At 36.2% G+C, this 19,050-nt stretch overlaps 1 protein-coding gene across 1 annotated transcript in view; it reads left to right on the top strand.

The window, feature by feature from the left end:
• Positions 1–16,741, top strand: part of PPP1R21 (protein phosphatase 1 regulatory subunit 21) — a 30,232-nt gene extending 13,491 nt beyond the window's left edge. Inside the window, exons 12-22 of the mRNA XM_026696004.2 lie at positions 532–668; positions 1,317–1,409; positions 1,909–2,036; positions 3,869–4,021; positions 6,106–6,198; positions 8,096–8,344; positions 9,200–9,235; positions 9,756–9,872; positions 12,813–12,911; positions 13,495–13,623; positions 15,236–16,741. Of these exons, the coding sequence (XP_026551789.1) occupies positions 532–668; positions 1,317–1,409; positions 1,909–2,036; positions 3,869–4,021; positions 6,106–6,198; positions 8,096–8,344; positions 9,200–9,235; positions 9,756–9,872; positions 12,813–12,911; positions 13,495–13,623; positions 15,236–15,265 (1,264 nt within the window). The 3' untranslated portion in view covers positions 15,266–16,741. The remainder of the gene's footprint in view (positions 1–531; positions 669–1,316; positions 1,410–1,908; positions 2,037–3,868; positions 4,022–6,105; positions 6,199–8,095; positions 8,345–9,199; positions 9,236–9,755; positions 9,873–12,812; positions 12,912–13,494; positions 13,624–15,235) is intronic.
• The last annotated feature ends 2,309 nt before the right edge of the window (positions 16,742–19,050 follow it).

Below are 19,050 nucleotides of genomic sequence, written 5' to 3'. Positions count from 1 at the left end.
ATGCATGATGCATCCAGCCCACAGGCTGTGAGTTTGACAGCCCTGGCTTAGACAATGTAGCATTTTAGTCGTTTATTGAACCTAATGCAGAAAGGACTCAAGTAGGGAATAAGTTTCACATCACACATAATTAAATCATTTATTTATAATTAAACATGACTAGTCATAGATTTATTGATTAATAAATTAACTGGAAGAGGAAGGACTATCAGATATCTTTGCCACCTTGAGTATTTAGACTTAGACTTCTGGTAATGGCAATCAATGACTACTGATTTTGATGATTGTTTACTCAGGATGAGCATGCTTGGGTTGGAAAGTGATAGTGGAAATGACTTATTACTCTTTCAGGCTTTATGCTATCCAAACCTATGCAATTGTCACTGTAATGCAGAATGCAAGACTAGACTGATTTTATAGCCTGACCCAGCAGGCTCTTCTTATGTTCTTTTTTTTCTACTTGTTAAAAAAAAAGTATCAAAGCACCATCATAATACTCACTCTCAAAAACATAAATTCATATGTTCCTAGTTTGGAAGAAGAGTGTGAATCTTCTCTTTGCACAGCTGCATTAAGAGCCATGAATATGAACCTGCAAAATGATATGAAGAAGCTGACGGCAATCTTTGAGAAGCTGCATACATACATTTGTCTTCTAGCCTTACCCAGTAAGTGTGGGCTTTGGGCAACAACAGTTCAGGATTCAATGTGATGTATGAAATGTGACTTCTTGAAGAAGACAGATTCTGAATTCATTCTCTTAATTGACTCAAAGAAGCTGGCCTATACATTTGTATCTTTCACTGTAATAACTCACGTAATCCATGAAGGAAAATAATTGAAATCAATCCCATGAAATGATTTGAATTATTTAAAGTAGGATTGATCACTAATTTCACTAATTTGGGTTCTTGCTCAGATGGGTGATTCTAATTTTGTTTAAATTGCTAATCTGAATGGTAGTGATTTTACCGTGTGCTGACAATTTAACAAATGGATTTAATTTGAATATTTTATAATGTAATGCCACATGGTATTTTTCAGATGGTTTTTCTGTGCCATCCTAATTCTGCTTAAAAGAAGAAATCTGAACTTGGTACAAATGTAATAAGTAGAAAAAAACTATAATTGGATGTTGCTGCCTTTTGGGCTCATTGATTACACTGTTTAACTGAGTTAGGTCTATGGTTTATTTCAACAGAGGTGTTTGATTTGTTTACTCAATACTATTCTGTGTTTCTTTTCCCATTGCATACTTTTAAAAAGATACATATTTGTCCCCAAATTTCAATATTACTGTTGTTTATACAATCTAGGCACAAAAGCAGATCACCTGCTTCAAACAAATTTCAACTCTGTGTTCACATGCATTGCTTCAGCTCTTAATGGATTTCAAGAAGTTATGAAAGGTGAGATCATTTGAACTTGCTGTGTAGTTCACCCAGATTCAAGGAAATGAGAAGTTGAGGGAAGCAATTACTTTGCAAGGTTTTTTTGCTGGCAATAAAGCCTCTTTAAAAACAAAAACAAAATTGATTACTGAGCAGCAACAGATGGGAGCTATTGGTCTTCATTATGGTGAGCAGTAAGTAAAATGTATCTTCTTGTAAAACACACTTTCGGGTAGAAAAAAGTAAAAGTTAGAAATATCAAGGAGAAATAGATTTTCAAATTGGATTAGAATGAGAGGTTCAAAGGAAAGGAGAACTAATGTGGTGTAACAGTTAAGATTGAAAATATGAAGATTTCCAGTTCACCTTCAATCATGACTGTTAATAAGATTTTTGTGGGATTACAATGAAGGAAAATCTCCATATAAACTCTCTTGAAATGGAATATAAATCTTACAGGTAAAGGTGCTGTGACTTATGTGCATAACTGATACATATTAATTTATTTTGATTTTAGATATTAACAAGCACTTTAGTCAAAAAGCTACCTTGGAACGTGAGCTCCCTATAGCCACTCAGAAGCTCATCACCACCAATGACTGTATCTTATCCTCTCTGTTAGCATTAACTAATGCAACAGGCAAGGTAAAGTTTCTTTCAACTTAAGCAGTGACTTATCTGGGGAGCTAGTTAGAATTTGCAGCATAAATTCAAGTCCAGAAAACACACAGATGACTGATGTAGCAGGATTCATTAACTTCTTTATATACATAAAAACATTTTGAAGTAAAGTTTACAATACCAGTAGTTTCTTCCAACATGGAAAAGGTTACAAGCAAAACATAGGCAGCAGCTCAGAGCAGAGACCAGTTTTACTCCAGTTCATCAGGCAAGCAAGACTAGAGCCACACACAGGCCATTTCTTGTTTCAGTTTCCAAACAGCCCTCATTGGCTGACTTAGTTGCTATGCCTATTCATTGGCTGACTTTGTGACTAAATTCTATTCCAGTTCATGAATATACTCTGACAGCTAGTGTCAGAGTATAGTGTCAGTGTCAGAGTGTCAGTTTAGTGTCAGTGTCAGAGTGTCAGTTTAGAAACTGGGAGACCTTGAGTTCTAGTCTCATCTTAAGCACAAAAACAGCTGGGTGACCATGGGCCAGTCACTTCCTCTGAACTCTAAAAAGTAGGTAATGGCAAACCACTTCCACATTTTTTTCCTTTTAATGATCCTGTAATCCCTTACTTAGAGTGGAATTGGGACAACTTAATGGAGCTGAGTGTTTTCTGGCTGAATGCCCTTCCTGTCACCCATGCAGAGTTCACAGCAGATAATTAGTCATTGTGCCCAGAGAAAGAAATATCTTCTGTTACCTAGGATTTAACTCACAGCCTCCTGATTGTGAGGCGAGAGCTCTACCTCAAAGCCACTGCACTACTCAACCCATTTCCAAAATCTTGCCAAGAAAACTGCAGTAACTTTTTCAGGCAATCACCAGGAGTTGACAGTAACTTGAAGGCACCAAGAAAAAAGAAAGTTTAGAAAAGTGGTTTATCATTCATCTTGGAGATATATTTAGAACACACTATGTTACTGTGACTAGGGCTATATTTTTGAGAAATACTATTCATATGGTAAATCCTTAAAAAAAAAAAGCCAGATAGAATATAAGTTCAATATATCTAGACTGGAACTTTTACACATTTGCTTTATGTGCATGCATTCAAGCCCCCACTTTTGTTGTTACCAGTTTCAGTTTTTTAATTAAATGGGATGCTGATGTTGCAAAATGTCAACCCCTAACATATTTCACAGAAAGTTCAAGGCCGTATGGATTTTAAACAAAAAAATGGTGATAGGTAACTCAGTGCTGTTTTTTTATGTGTGTCAATACAGCGTTATCATAAAGGAGACAATGGCCATCTCACCTGTTGGCCTTCTGGGATTTGGGTGTTTTGCAGGGGTGGGATTCAACCGGTGTTACTACTGCTTTGGTAATTATGTTTTGCATGCACGTGTGCGCTTTGCATGCACATACGGCAGATGTGTGCTGTGCATGTGTGTAATACACAATAAGCTGTGCTGCCCAGACAGCTGATAAGCGCTGCGCACAGGTGTGCAGCATTTCAAAAATGGCTTTTTTATTGCTTTTTTAACCTCAGCTGTGCCGCGTAAAGCAGCTGAGGTTGAAAAAGCAGGAAATAAAGGACCGGTAAGAGCCCGGGCGGGTGGGCAGGCCAAACAGCAGCAGACACAAAACCGGTTCTGTGTCTGCTGCTCTTCAGAGCTACCGGTTCTATAGAGTCGGGCAGAACTGGTAGCATCCCACCCCTGGTGTTTTGTGACTGGCCACCAGGATCCTTTTTGAATTGACAATCTATCATATGATTATTTATTTCATTTATGTTAAACTGTAGTTTAATTTTGTATCCAAAGCAGACCAGTATATCATGTCTCTTGTTTTTGCATGTCTAGATTGCGTCATTCTTCTGCAATAATTTAGATAGTTTCACTCTATCACTGAGTTATGGACCTAAAGGAGGAATGGCATTTGTCAACCCCCTCTCAGCTGAGTGCATGCTTCAGTATAAGAAGAAAGCAGCTGCCTACATGAAACATCTGAAGAAGGTTTGTGCTTGTTCACATACAATAGATACACCAACAGCAGCTTGGATTCCTTGGGTGGGTTCAAAAAGTCCTTTCATGTGGGACTGAAATATTTTCCTTTTATGAAGAGGTTCTTTGTTAGAGATAGAACCGTTTCTGTTACTCAGTGGTGTATTAGCTAATTTGAAGCCGCTTCAGAGATTGCAGAGGCTGAAAATTGATGGATGAGCGTGAGAATTGTAATAGGCTTCCTGCTGTTAGTCTGTGAGGGAAACTGAAAGAAATTCCAAGAAGTAGGAAACTTAGGGATAGAGTATGGCTGTTTGGGGGAAAGTATATTTGGGATCTCCATATGGGCTGAGAGGGGGATTTGAGACAAATTATTTGAGGACTTAAATTAAGTAGAACCATGGAGAGTTAATGAGGTACTTGGCATAAGCCTTACATGTTTAATTGTCAGCAGAAGGAGCGAATTCTTAGTGATGAACTATGTTAGCAATGAGTATCTCTTCTTATACCTGATATTTATGTCCACTGTTGAATTGCCGTAGCCAACAATCTTAAGAATATTTTTGTCATTTACCCTGACACAATTTCTCTAAACCTTGTTCCAAACCTCAGGAAAGAGCAGAAAGCAACAAGGCATTGTGCTGTGTCCTGAATATTTTTATGGCTTACTACTACAGGAACATGTAACTCTTCCAAATTTTTGAAGCTTAGTGTAATATTGTGACAAAATCTCTTCCCCTCCCTCTTAGGTAGTATGCATTATTGGTACTAACCACAAATTTGCAATCTGCTAATTTCTGCTTAGCTATGTGGAGCCCTTCTTAACATCTGTGCAAAGTTAGCAGAAATGGTTGCAAAATAATGAGAAAATTCTCAGAAAGCTTTTTCCTGTTTACAGATAGCCAGAATTATAGCTGTGTTAATTTATGTTAGTCCCATGAACAGATTTCCCCTGCACAGTATGAATTTGTTTACCTTCTTTCCACATATTATATCTGCTTATATCCCTTGACTTTTTATAGTTGTAGAGTGTGCAAAAAGCTGAAAAGATAATTTATCTTCCAAGTGATGACGGATGAGCACCTATACAAAAAGCGTGACTTCAGGATCATGCTTAAATTTATTATTGGTAAATTCATGTCTATTATTAAAATATAATGTGCTGGATACTGAAACAAATATTCAATTATTTATTTAAAAGAGTTTTTTTAAAAATGTCTTTGTTCATAGTTCACTACTTCAGCTGAAAAGATTCTCAACTGCTTAAATAGGACCATTTAAAACAATAAGACTGTCCCACCCCATGGGTTTAATAATATGAAGATCATGATAAAAAGGAAAAAGCAAACAGAAATAACATATCACAGTGGAGATAGATGGGAAGAAATTTTTTCACACCTACAAACAAATATAAGCTTCAGGAAGAACTTAAACCTCTAATCATGTATTTCCTCAGCCTGTTAGTTTGAATTAGTTATAATACATTCATGGAGAAGATAAAATGGGTTGATTAAAAATATTTCTACTTGAATTCTCATGTGTTTTTGTCTTGTGAAGTGCTACAAGGGACATGAAGGCTCACTTGCTATAAACACTAATTTAATGAATGTTGTTTTCGTATTTTGCTTTTAGCTGGATGGAGAAAACTGGCAAGAGTAACACTCTCATTTGTGTTTATCAGTAGCAAGGAGCTGAAAAAAAACACAACAATTTCTCATCTGTGACTTTTATCACTTTGACCAGCTGTCTTGCTCCCTGTTCCTAACATTTCCTGCAGTCTTTGCTGTCTTTATACCACATGCAGTTTAATACCATTTTTTTCAGCATAACATTTGTCCAGAATAACACTCAGGATTTAATTCATTGTGTTGAGGTGCAATTTATATAAAGGAGAAGCAAGACTCTCCTTTGCCATTTTTGCCAAGTCCCATTCTGGGATGCTAAGAATAATGGCACAGACCCCTTCCCTAGAGGACAGAAAAGCACCTGGAATGTTTTTTTTTTTTTTGTTAACATGGGGAAGGATGATAAAAAACACAAGATATTCCTGCTTAGCCTGGTTCACCAAAATACGTGTTTTTTTTTTTTGGTTCCAGCCTTGTCCTGATTCAGTGCCTTATGAAGAGGCTTTGGCTAATCGCAGGATTCTTCTGAGTTCCACAGAGAGCAGAGAAGGCCTCGCACAGCAGGTACTCCTGATCTGATATGCAGCCCCTTCAAAATACAGTATATGCACCATATTTGGGAGTTGCATTGGGGAGACATCTTAATTTATCACATGTGCTATTAGATATCTAAATGCAGACATCCATAATAAAGGGAGAATGAAACTTGTTTTTTGAACTTTGCTGTTGTATAACTTATCGAAATGCAGAATAGCGAAGGGGTTCTTTTACAACCTTTTCCTCCCAAAACTAGTTTTCTCTGCAAAAACCCAGTAACACTGTTTTATAATACTTAGACCTACACTTTACTCATCTGTTGTTGAACATTACCCTATCGGTATAAAATGTAAGAGAGAGAGACTTCAAGAAAGGACTTAAAAACTTAGCTATGCCATTTGAAACTGATACAAACCACCAGAATCACCCAAACCACAAGATGGGCAGCAAGTAAATTTGAGGGATGGATGGATAAATGGATGGATAGATTAGATCAGAGGTGTCAAACCCAAGGCCTGGGGGCTAGATTCGGACCAAGGGGTGCTGAGATCTGGCCCTTGGGGCCTCTCTGGAAACAGTGAAGAACCAGCCCATGGTGCCTTTGCCAGCAAAAATGGAGCTAGGGAGGGCCATGTGCGGCTCTCCCGAGCTCCGTTTTTGGCTGAGACAGCTGCCTGCAACATTCTGCCAGTGAAAACAGGGCTCATTTTTCACTGGGAGAGTGCTCAAGCCAACACAGGTGCCTCTGACATGAGTGACCTTGAGCTAGCCACGCCCCCTGCCCCCCTCCGAGGTCCAACACACCTTGATGTGGGCCTCAATGAAATTGAGTTTGACACCCCTGGATTAGATAGATAGATAGATGTTAGATGTGAATATAAACTGATTCTCCTCTGCCATCCCCCTATGCCCAATGCTCAGCAAATGGAAATACGGTACTTCAATAGAAAAAAAACCCAGATTTTACAATTTGTATTTGATTTATCTAATACCTTCTTTGGGGTATTTGGGTAATTGAAATCAGGCTGTAGTATGAAGGGTACTAGTTCATAGGACTATTACGTATATGATGTACAGCCCAGCCCGCCTGTTCAATTTGTTTCAGAGTTAAAAGTTCACTTGTAAATAGCTGTTAAAAGAACTAACATTATTTATGAGATCCTGCTCTAGTTTTCAAGTATAATTCAGTTTGCAGTAATCAGAAGGATTGACTTAAAAATGGAATTAGTAAACAGATGGGAATATATATCTAAAATGTACTTCTTGTTGAGGCTTTTGGAAAATAACTTCACTTCTTTTTCCCAGCTGCAAAACATTATCTAGAGTGAACAATCCATTAACCAAAACTTGTTATACTCGGGGGAAAGAGATCACACTAATGTACTCATATCTTAATTAAACTATACTGTTCAAGGTTTTTAAAACAATGTCTTTTTGTTTGTGATTTATAAAATGTTATCTAATCAGCTATTACAAGCATCTGTTTCTTCTGCAATTGAATATCTGTGGCTTGCATACACAGCTGTACAACATGTTACTATCATATGCTTACATTTTAAAATTAAGGAAACATTACAGCTTCATAAAAATCTGGCTGTCTTGTCAATGACTGCCCGTGATTTATCTAAAATGTTTTCTATACTCTTCCCTTTAAGGAGGGAATAGAAAGGCACACTGTACTGGAATCAAAGCCTTGTTCTTCATTCTTGAGGTTATGGTTGCTAGATACTTGGACATGCATGGACCACATGACAGCATATCGAAGCTATATGTTGGAACCTTTTGTTCCTCCAACTTCCTTTTGCAATTAACAGTTCCATGTGGATTATTTTTCAAACAGTCCATTACAGCTTTTCCTTTTTTTCACTGTAGCTTGTAAATAGGCATCAGTTTGCTTCGTGGTGATAATTTTCCTTATTCCCAGGTCCAGCAGAGTTTGGAAAAAATTGCAAAATTGGAACAAGAAAAAGAGCATTGGATGCTGGAGGCCCAGCTAGCTAAAATTAAGTTAGAAAAAGAGAATAAAAAAGTATCTGAAAAAGCCAAAACGTCTGTAGGCAACCAGCTGATTGAAGCAACCACAGAAAATTCCTTTGTGTTAAATGCAATGAAACAAGAAAAGGATGATGGTGCAGAAAAAGCACTGAGAGAGCCAGTTCAAAGTACAAGTTTGGTAAGTGTATTACATGCCACTGAGGTGGTGAAATATCGTATTTTTTCATGGATGCTTATCATGAAACAGTGGATTTATTAATTAGCACTTTGGGGAAATTAGCACAATAGTTGCATTTAGATGCCACAAAGGCATTTTAAAAAGGATCAGACGAAAGTCTAGGGGGAGAATTGGATTGGTATTGGAAAATGTTTGGCAACTGAAACGGAATAGTTTGGGTACACAATCTGAAGAACATTGAAGGCCAGAAGAGAAGGAAGAGCACCAAGGGACAATAGCTAACAAACGTAAATATCCCAGTGGTTAGTATGGCAGTGTGCCAGTATTTTTCTGATAGAAGTACAATGCTGTATCATCAGTTCAGATTTTGCTTCTGCCAATCCATCTCTATCTTAAGCAAATTTTATGCAGCTTAACATTCCTGTGATAAATAATGGGCGATTATTTAATTGTATATACAGATTTTAGACACTTGATAACATGATGTATTATGTCAATTAGTGCTTCAGAATTTCTTTCTTTAGCATTTGTTAGGTGTTAATACATTTGCAGTTCTGATTTAATGTTTTTAATGCACAGTATTAAGCAAAACAATTCAATGCATCTCAGGTTGTAATGTTTCATAGCCTCATTGAGAGCCCCATTGATTCTAGTGGGACGGAAATAAGCATATTATATATCCAATATGTCCTTTGAAATTGATGAAAACTAAGCACAGTTAATGCTTTTAAAATTTAGAACATGTTCTAGTTAAGATTCTACTGAAGTAAGATAGAGTAAATTTGACTGTATATAAATGATTTTAGAAGAATAAATTACTACTTTGAATTAACCTTGTCCTGATTTCTTTTAAAGATTGGAATGCTAACAGTGACCACTGGAAATGAAGAGGTACAGCATTAATATTATATAATGTTATATTTAGTATATCAAATAATGCAAATTATTTGGGCCATTAAGATTATGAAAACAGATCAATGTAGTTGAATGGCAGTTTTGTTGCTCTGGTTTACTAATACTATTTCTGCAACCATTTCTAATAGCTTCTATTGTTATTTCAAGATATGAGAAAGTAAATTCCACATTTTAACTACTGTATGTGCAGTGTGAAGAAATGCTTTGTTTTTCTTTCCCCAGTCAGCTAATTTGAGGTTGTACTTTCTGTATATTATTTTATAAATCTCAGTGAGTACTCTTCTCAACCTTGCCTTTTTTAGTTGAGAAAAACTTTTCTCATAAATGAGCTGTTGTCATCACTTTATAATTTTGTTTGCACTTTTTAACTCCACAATTTATTTGTTTGGATTATGGCTTTCACAAGCACCCAATGCAGTGGAAGACATGTTTGATTTGTGATGTTTTTCATACTTGAATAAACATTTACATTTTTTTCCACATATTTGCTTGGAAGATTCCAGAAGCTGATACCAGGGAAGATTTGATAAAGAACCACTATATGGCGAGAATAATAGAGCTTACATCTCAGCTACAGTTTGCTGATAGCAAGTCTGTACATTTTCATGCAGAGGTAAATGAACAATAAGTTGCTTACTCTGAAAACGAGATTTTAGTGTTACAATAAATGTTCTGTTTCTTATAGAGGCCTTTTCATTGGCTAATTCTTTGCCATTTATTTCTGGTAAGCAGGGGAATAAGGTGTGATTGTTTCAGTTACTTGTGCTATAATTTGCATTAGCTGTAAAGAAATATTAGGACAAGGAGAACAAGTAAAAGATTACCTAGAAAAGATGGATTTTCAGGAGATAAAAAAGGGAAGTTGCTACATGGGCATTCCACGTACCAACTATAAACAGCAGCAAAAGCAAGTAAAAGAAAATGTTTTAGATGTTTGAAGAAATGGAGCTGTAGAGTCATATGAATAAATGTATTGGGCTATAAATAGTTGAGAAGGAAGACCATGAAGCTCTTACAAAGTGAAGTTACTATGGGGTCCTTGGTGCTCCCTGACCTTGGTGGTTTTTTTCAGGATGTTTTGTTACCAAACTAGCTAACATCATCAGTGCTAGAAGGGAGTGGGGTTATACCCGTGGCTTGCCCTGTCAGCATTGGTGGGAGTGTTCTTTCTTTGTGGTTGCTTGATTAGCGGTTGTTTACCATTAACTTGTTTCTCTGTGCTGATAGTTCCTTGATTGGGGTACTGTTTACTTGGTTTTGATCTAGTGTTAATTTTGGTGTTAATATGAGTGATGTGGTGGTCAAGTGGTGAAGACACTTGCCTCCCACTTGGCAGGCTGAGAATTCAATCCTAGATAGTAGCAGGTGTTTCTCTCCAAGGCAGAAAGAAAAAAAAATCTGCAAACTCTACATAGGCATCAGGATGGACATCCGGCCAGTAAATGCTCAGCTCCATCCAGTTGCCTTATTTCTACCCCAAATAGGGACTATAGAATCATCTTTTTATTTCCTTTGGGGCTTTTTGGTTGTCTCTCTTGAATGGTATGCAGATGTTGTTTATCTCTAGGTACCTGCCTGTTGATAGCAGATTTGCCTGTGTCTGGACTCCAGGAATTCTCTGGCATATTTGGGCTTGGCTTCATCTAGGATGCTCACAGTTTCTCAGTTGAAACTCTGATTGAGTCTGTCCATGTGCTGTGAAATTAAGGAGTTTTCATCATGTCTTCTGACTGCTAGTTGGTCTTCATGGATGCACTAGTCTTCTGCCTGTTGGCTATTATATAGTGGCTGTTACAATTCTTAAACTGTATGTTGTAGATGATTTGAAGTCAGGAAACTTATGCAATTAGGAATAGTTAGGTAACCAGTAATAGGGATAAAGGAAAAGTTTTGCATTGTCAAAGTGATGAGACAGATGAGTAATTATCATGCTATGATAGTGATGAAGCTAAAAACATGAATGCGATGAAGCTAAAAACAAGTAGAACAAGTACAAGATGGAGAGAAAATAGCAGGTGAGAAATCATCCAGGCCTGGTTAAGACATGGTCCAGAGGATGGAACTGAGGCTCCAAGTTTTTAGTTTCTGTTTTATGGTTTTGTACTTTTAATATTGTGGTGAGCTGCCCAGAGCTGTGTTCTAACATGGGTGGATGTACAAATCTAACAAACAAGCAAATATGGACAGTGAGGAAAGATTGAATGTTTAAATGATGAAAAGGAAGAAATATGATACATTGTTTTTGAAAATAGGTGAAAGGGCTATGTCTGAATGCTGAACAGAAAGGGCTGTTGAGTTAATACTGAACACACAGATGATAGAAAATGGCAAAATCAAACAAGTATTTGAAGTGATATGATCCAAGATAAGAGTGGTAATTGATATCTAAGGAGAGAAAACAGAAAAGTGTAAAGATAGATTCACTTGGCTTTAGAGGCAAATTCTTAAGCAGAATGGAAAGCAGGCTATCAAAACACTTGTCATTTTTAGGGTTGAGTGGGATGAACTGGTGTTGTTTACACAGACTGATGGTACAGGAAAAGAGCAAAGAATGAACTTATCATGAATGAAGTTGCACAACTCCTTCTTCTGTTCCAGCGCATTGTTCAGCTGTATGAGGAAATGACTGAAAAACAACCCAAAATTAGTGCAGGAAGCCAACAGTTTATTGAGAAAAAGCAGCAAGAGCTGATAATGAGGAAAAACTGAAGGTGCAAACAGACAAAAAAAAGCTTTTTTGAAGAAAATAAGTTGTTTGATAGGCTGAGGTTACAGAATGAAAAGGATGTACAACATAAGGAGATATTCAGCAAATTGGTGATAGAAAGAATTGCAGAGTTTTTGCTAAAAACAAGGTTAAGAAACAAGTAGTCCTCAATTTACAACTGTTTGTTTGGTGACTGTTCGAAGTAATGACAATGAAAAAAGTGATCTATGACTATTTAACTTATGACTGTTGTAGCATCCCCGTGGTCATGTTATAAAAATTGGGTGCTTAGCAACTAATTCATGTTTATGATGGTTGCAGTGTCCCAGGGTCATGTTGATCCCCTTTTGCAACCTTCTGACCACAAAATTAATGCAAAAACCAGATTCACATGTTACTAACTTAACAACTGGAGTGATTCACTTAACCACTGTGGCAAGAAAGGTCATAAAATGGGCAAAATTCACTTAACAAATGTCTCACTTATCAACAGAAATTTGGGGGTCAGTTGTGGTCATAAGTTGAGGACTACCAGCATAGATCAAAACTTTTTGTTATTGAATCATAATAAAAATATGAAGAGACAAAGGGGAACCAAAGTAGTGGATCTGGCTGGGAGCAGAAGAGTATTGGGCTATGTCCAAAGCTAGAAATTGAGGAAGAAAAGCGACAGGAGGCAGTAGGATCAGATGGACTATCAACAAGAATATTAACATAACTGAAAAACCAGAGGAAGAATATTAGGAGATCAAATAGTCATCATTTCTGGGGCATATGTATATGCTGTAGGTACAGTTGTTGGAAACTTAACTTACTGTGGTTTTGTTTTTTGTTTTTTTTTGATAGTGCCGAGCACTTGTAAAACGGCTTACTCTAGCAGAGAATGCAAAAGAATCATTACTGGAAAAAATGAAATTAACAAGACTTAACATCAGCAAGTTACAGGCAAGTTTTTTTTGAAAACTTTGGGTAATGGTGTAATCCATTCTTTAAAAAATGTTTTCCAGTTTTAATTATGATTTTTAGCATTATCCAATTGGTGAAAGTTTAATTATTGTATCTGAATTTATTATAGCTGCCCAGCTCCAATGGACAATCCAGTTCTGTTGGTTGGATTTTTAAAAATTTGCCTGGTCTCAATAAATTTCTCATCATGGGGGTCGGGGTGGGGGTGGGAGCAGTTTGCCAGATAAAGTGATGATGTTAGAGTTTCTTTTCCAAGCCTGCTGTGTTATGTGTTGTTCAGGTAAAAAAGTTTGTTTGAGTTCCTGTTGTAAAGTGGTTGGTGTTCAATGCCATTTGCCATCCCCCTAGTAGTAAGTGTAATTCCAGTGTAATTCTTTAAAACAGGAATTGATCAACATCTTAAAGGAAATGCAAAATCACAATGAGCATTAGAATATGAAGCTGTTTTTTCTCTCTCTCTCCCCGTGTGTCCTGTTTTATGGGCTACTTATTGATTGCAGCAATGTGTCATTGTTTTGCAATGTTGGACAGAACCTAAAGGTGTCCTTCTCTGAATTTTTAGGATGAGTTGACAACAACCAAGAGAAGCTATGAAGATCAGTTAAGCATGATGAGTGACCACCTTTGCAGTATGAATGAAACCTTAACCAAACAACGGGAAGAGATAGATACATTAAAACTGGCTAACAAAGTAAGTAATCTCAATGCCACAAGTGATATTTGGTTTGTTGTGCAATTTGTTGGAGTGTTGTATTGTTCTGAGCATTTCTGGGTGTTTAACTAAATGATCTGTGAAAATACCTTAAGGCCTCACAAGGAAGATACACAGATGAGTACACTATAAATTCTGGTCAGTGAATTATGCAAAATAAGCTTGAGAGTTTTGATTTGACAATGAAGATTGTCTGTGGTTTAATGTTTAATTATGTCCACAGTTCTGCCTAGCAGATAGAAGATATATTAAAGTTTCATTCAGAAGGAATATATTCTACATTAAGTATTTAGATATGTTCAGGAAAGGGATACCATTTTTGGAATAAAGGGTAACAGGATGCATAGCACAAAACAAGCCACTAAATTAAGATGAGATGAAGAAAAGTTTAAAGATACATGTTTTGAGAAGATGAATAAGTGAAGAAATTGACTTATACCTAGGAATAGCAAGTGCAAAGCACTGAAATAAGAAAAACAGAGAAAAGGACTATTTTGAATGAGTGGACAAAGACTTTATTGAGCTTTGAAATTGTGAGTCATAGCACAGTTAGATGATTTTAGACTCACTCCTTGACCTCTCCATTTAGAAGGAATTCTGATAACAAGTCACTATCTTAAACCTTGAACTGTTAACAATTGATGCCTTTTTTCTGGACTGAAATGAATCAATTGTCTGCTCAGGCATAGCATTATTGTGAGTTAATTTGATGAGACGTGAATGAGAAAACATGCATGCAGTTCTGTTATATGAAGGCTAATTATCACCCTTCAGGTCTGAATAAAATTTCTGCCTTCTGATTTTAAAATTACTGGTTACTTATTACTTTTATTTAAAGGCCTTCATAACAGATTGCTTCTTGAGAATTTACATAGCATTATATCAGTTGGAATCTTACATCAAGATTCATATGAATTCAAACTAAGTATGACATGAAATCAAGCCAGTAACCATATATTGATTTGTTAGAAATCAGTACTGTGAAATTCTTGAAGAAACTAATTAATTTAGCTCCCAAACCGTAATTTTATTTCTCACTAATGAAAATACTTCCCTTTTTTCCAGGCAGCCAGAGTGTCTTGTGAGCAAAGCTTCATTTCTGAAATGTGTTAAATAATAACCTTTATATTTATTTATGTTTATTTATAATATGCTTTTGTACTAAACAATTTTTGAAATAAAATTGCAGCCATTTATTAAAGTGACTTAAAAAAACTCATTTGACTAGCTGGAAGATGCACTAGCATATTTGTAGTATGAATCCAATCTAGCTGGCATATCAGATGTCCTCTCACCAGTCTTCTTCCTGTATGGAATCTGGTACTTCCTTGCTGCATTCCCAAGTTCCAAAATTGAGCTTGTAACTAACATTTAAAACCTTTGGTTTTTGCAAGTGGTGATTTCTCCCCCCCAATGCCAGTTTCTTGGTAAAATTAATTCAAACAAAATAAATTATTTAAAAACTTTAAAAGAAGCCATGCATAACTGTTGCCATCTAAACATTGAGCTGGAAGTGCAGAATCCAATGCAGTTATACAGCAGCATTCTATCATTTTAAACAAAATTATCATATGTTTTTTTCTCGATCCAGGGAAATTCCAAGAAGAACAAAAGCCGATAGTATTGGTTGGCTAGCTGTTTTTACAATTATGCTGCGACAGAGAAAACACCGATACTGGGACTGGATTTCAGTTGGTCAACTCACCTGTTGCTTGGATATGGCTGTAATTCAGTTTAGGCTTTGATGTTGTGCATAAAATTGAAAACATACTGGTTGTGTTTAGCCAGCAAAATCTAAACTGAACTTGGTATGGTCAGAAACACGGGCAGGAAAATGAATATTGTATGGATAGCATGCATAGAACTCAACCATAATTTTTTATCATACACTTTGGATAAGTTTTAATTTCCATCTCCAAACTTCTTCAGTTGTGTATATTTTGATGCATACTAGATGAACAGATTGGGCATTAATGCAGTAGTTGTCTTTTCCTTCACTCCTGCTCATCCATCCTTGTTTACAAGAAATAACCAGATACATCAAGACTTTTTTGGCATTGTCCAACTATACAATTATTGTAGTATGTCTTCTAATGACTTTAGCTTTTGTAAGAGAGGCCGCCTCAAAATACTTTTACTGAAACATTCAATACAATGTGACTAATACAAATTCCTATTAATTGTAATGAACAACTGAAAACGTAGAATTGTTGTCTTTTGAAATGAAGGAGAGAAAGAAGGCCAGAGAAGGAGTTAATGTAAAATTGTGATGGACCTGTCTCTTATTTTTGTTTGTCTTATTTTTCACACAAAAGTGATGACTAAGAAATCACCTTCACCAACTGGAATAAGATGCAAAGAGGAAAAACACTGAAAAGGTCATCAGATAAAGGCTGGTATATAAGATAAGATATAATAAGTTACTGAATTAGTAAAGCTGTGTACAGAAGGACTGCTGTGGAATTTCATGTAACCAAGAATACACCGTAAGAGGTGCAATGCAGAGATTTAGGGATTTGTTTGCATCACTGCCTACATTTTTACATCGTAGTTTGTTATTTTCCCTATCCTGTTCAATCCTCTTGAGAATGGTGGCTTGGCTCTTGAGATTCACACTACTTCTTTCATAGATATATTTGTTTTCATATTCTAGCAGACTTCTAAAAGTCTTATCTGGCCCTATTAGAGGCTGAATCAATCCTTGGTTGATTTCTCCATGGAATTTGAAATTGCCATCTAAATATACTGATATTTCCATTCATTTTTTTTTTGCAAGGGTTTTCTCCAACCAGGAATTCACAGATTCACTACAATTCACTACTGTATGAATTCTACTAGTACATAAGAGATAGCTGTACGTCCATCAGGTTACTCCACTGTATTAACTACGTCAATGTGCTTTATGAATGTAGAATAAATACACTGCCAGCTAAATATTCCCTTTAGAAGTTTGTTTGAAGGGTGGTAGTGGTCCACAATTTCACAATAGATGTTGAACAACACTGTCTTGAGTAAGTTTATATCTCATGTTTTATGTTTTTTTAAGAATAGATCTGTCTACAGTGGAACAAATATTAAAAATCTTGACTAATGGAAACATGGATTTTATGTATTGAAGAAAATAATGCTTTTTTTTGAAAAACAAATGTTAAACTGATACTTATAAAAGAGGAATTACCCTTGAATCACCCTCAAGCTATCTAGAAAATTCGTAAGATTTATTTAGATTGAAATATAAACTAAGGGAGAATAGATACTTATAAAAGAGGAATTACCCTTGAATCACCCTCAAGCTATCTAGAAAATTCGTAAGATTTATTTAGATTGAAATATAAACTAAGGGAGAATAGATTTTAACATGACTGACTGATTTGACCTTGGTTATTTTCATGTTACGTTGCTGATTCCTGAAATCCTTTTGTTATCTCATTCTCAGCCTTTAAGATAGTAAGGCGGCTGTTAAAGGGGGCTGGGTAAAAGGAAAACATCTGGTAGAGGAAGATTAATGAAAAGCTCATGTATAGAGAGAAAACTGCATGCAATTTTACATATACAGTATACTGATTTACATTTGCAGGGTTTTTTTATACAATGAACTACATATACCTGTGGTTTTGAAGGGCAAAAGGACACATTGCAGCAATTTCTGAATTGGCCATTTCTCTGTTTTTACCTGTCCTTATATATTCATCCTACATTACATTATCCACATCTGCAGTTTAGGAACTGTTTTTGTTTACTGCCAGCTAACTTGTTTTATTTTCTGTTCATTTCTATATAGCAATTGAACAGGGGAAGCTTTGGTTTAGAATTGTAATGTTTTAGTACAATACAGCGGAAGAATTCATGAAATATGTGAAGTTTGAAACATTTTAGTGCATACCTCCAAAAGTGTTTTGCAGGCATGTCTGTTGCTACTTTGTTGATTTCTTCCTTGATTTTTGCATTTCTGAAGTCATTTAGAATGATATAAAACAGGTTAGCTAAAACTAGCATAAACAACCCCATAATTAAATTTATATTAAAATCAGTCACAAAGCAGTAATATTGTTAGCCCTTCTCATCTTGTAGCATATATTTGCTTAATCCTTTCTTATGCATATTTATGCAGGAAAACAATCCTCTTATTTGCTCATGTCCTAGAAAAAGATTTTTTTAGCTGGGATGCACTTTTATGTCTAGCTTTGTGGCTAAACACAAAACATAGCCGGATTAGTGTGAATGATCTTTCATCTGCTTCAGTTGGTTTCTGGGAGCTTTATTGGTTAGGATGGTACAGTCACAGTAATCAGAGCTCAGTTAAACTCCCAGCTGGCTGATTATTTATCACAGTGAGACATAGCTTGTTTTATCCCTCATTTATTTTTTACAATGGCTGGGTCACAGATCTTATGAGGCCACAAGTGAAGTTTGTGGACCACAAGCCCCTATAAAACTTTCTGGAATAGTAATTTGTTTATTTTATTTTTTTAAGATTTGGGGGAGAAAAGTTTGGGAAGGATGCTAAGAGGCTAAATGAATTTATTTATTTGATTTTTATCCCACCTTAATACATAATACGCAGTCCTCCTGTTTTCTCCACAACAACAATCTTATTGAGTGGGTTGGAGTGAGTGAAAGTGACTGGGTGAAAGTCACCCAGCAGGCTTTCATGCATAAGGTGGGACTAGAACTCAGTCTCCTAGTTTCTAGTCCACATCTTAATCACCACATCACACTGGCTCTGCAAGGATAGCTTTTGTTTTTCAAAAGTAAAAGCCCTAGAATGCTTTTGAAACAAAATGGTTGCCTATTGTACTACTTTGCAACAGATAACATATTTGTCTTCAGTCATTTTTCATTCAGTTCACTTCCTGGTCAACCTATGGCTTACCAAGACCTGTGAATTCTCCAAATAATAGAGCCAATTAGCAAAGTATACCTGAGGTGCCTAATGGATCTGGTTGGTTGCTTGAAGATTTTCCAAGCAGTTTGGCAGGAAGTCCTCCATATGCTTTGTTCAACCTTGGAGCTCAGAGATGAAAAAGGCACCAAGTTATCTCACTGCCTATTGATCTTATCAAATGTACCAAGGAATCCGGAGAGATAATAGCAGAAGTGATGCCTATAATTGCAGTGGTGTAAGACAAGGAATTAGAATATGAACTGAGTACAGGTATCAATCCAGATTTAGTGTGGCTGTTTCTTGACTGTGGTTACTTCAGTGACAAAATTGTGTTATGTTTAAGATGACCCTGTTAATGAAGGACAGAAGGAAAAACTTTCCTGCAGCACACAGCATATTTGCTGAATATTTTGTCAATAAAGGTTAGTCAGCCAGGTCTAGACTGCTCATGAACATAATTCTATGAGGAGACTTGGAGAAGGTCTTGCATGCATATCTGCGATTTGTTTGGTCTTGTGAAT

This window comes from Pseudonaja textilis, chromosome 1 (assembly GCF_049901715.1).
Source record: "Pseudonaja textilis isolate UNSWEBS1 chromosome 1, rPseTex1.2, whole genome shotgun sequence".
In the NCBI taxonomy this organism is placed as follows: domain Eukaryota; kingdom Metazoa; phylum Chordata; class Lepidosauria; order Squamata; family Elapidae; genus Pseudonaja; species Pseudonaja textilis.
The sequence above is the reverse complement of the archived record's forward strand: the minus strand, read 5'-3'. Positions and strand labels throughout refer to the sequence as shown.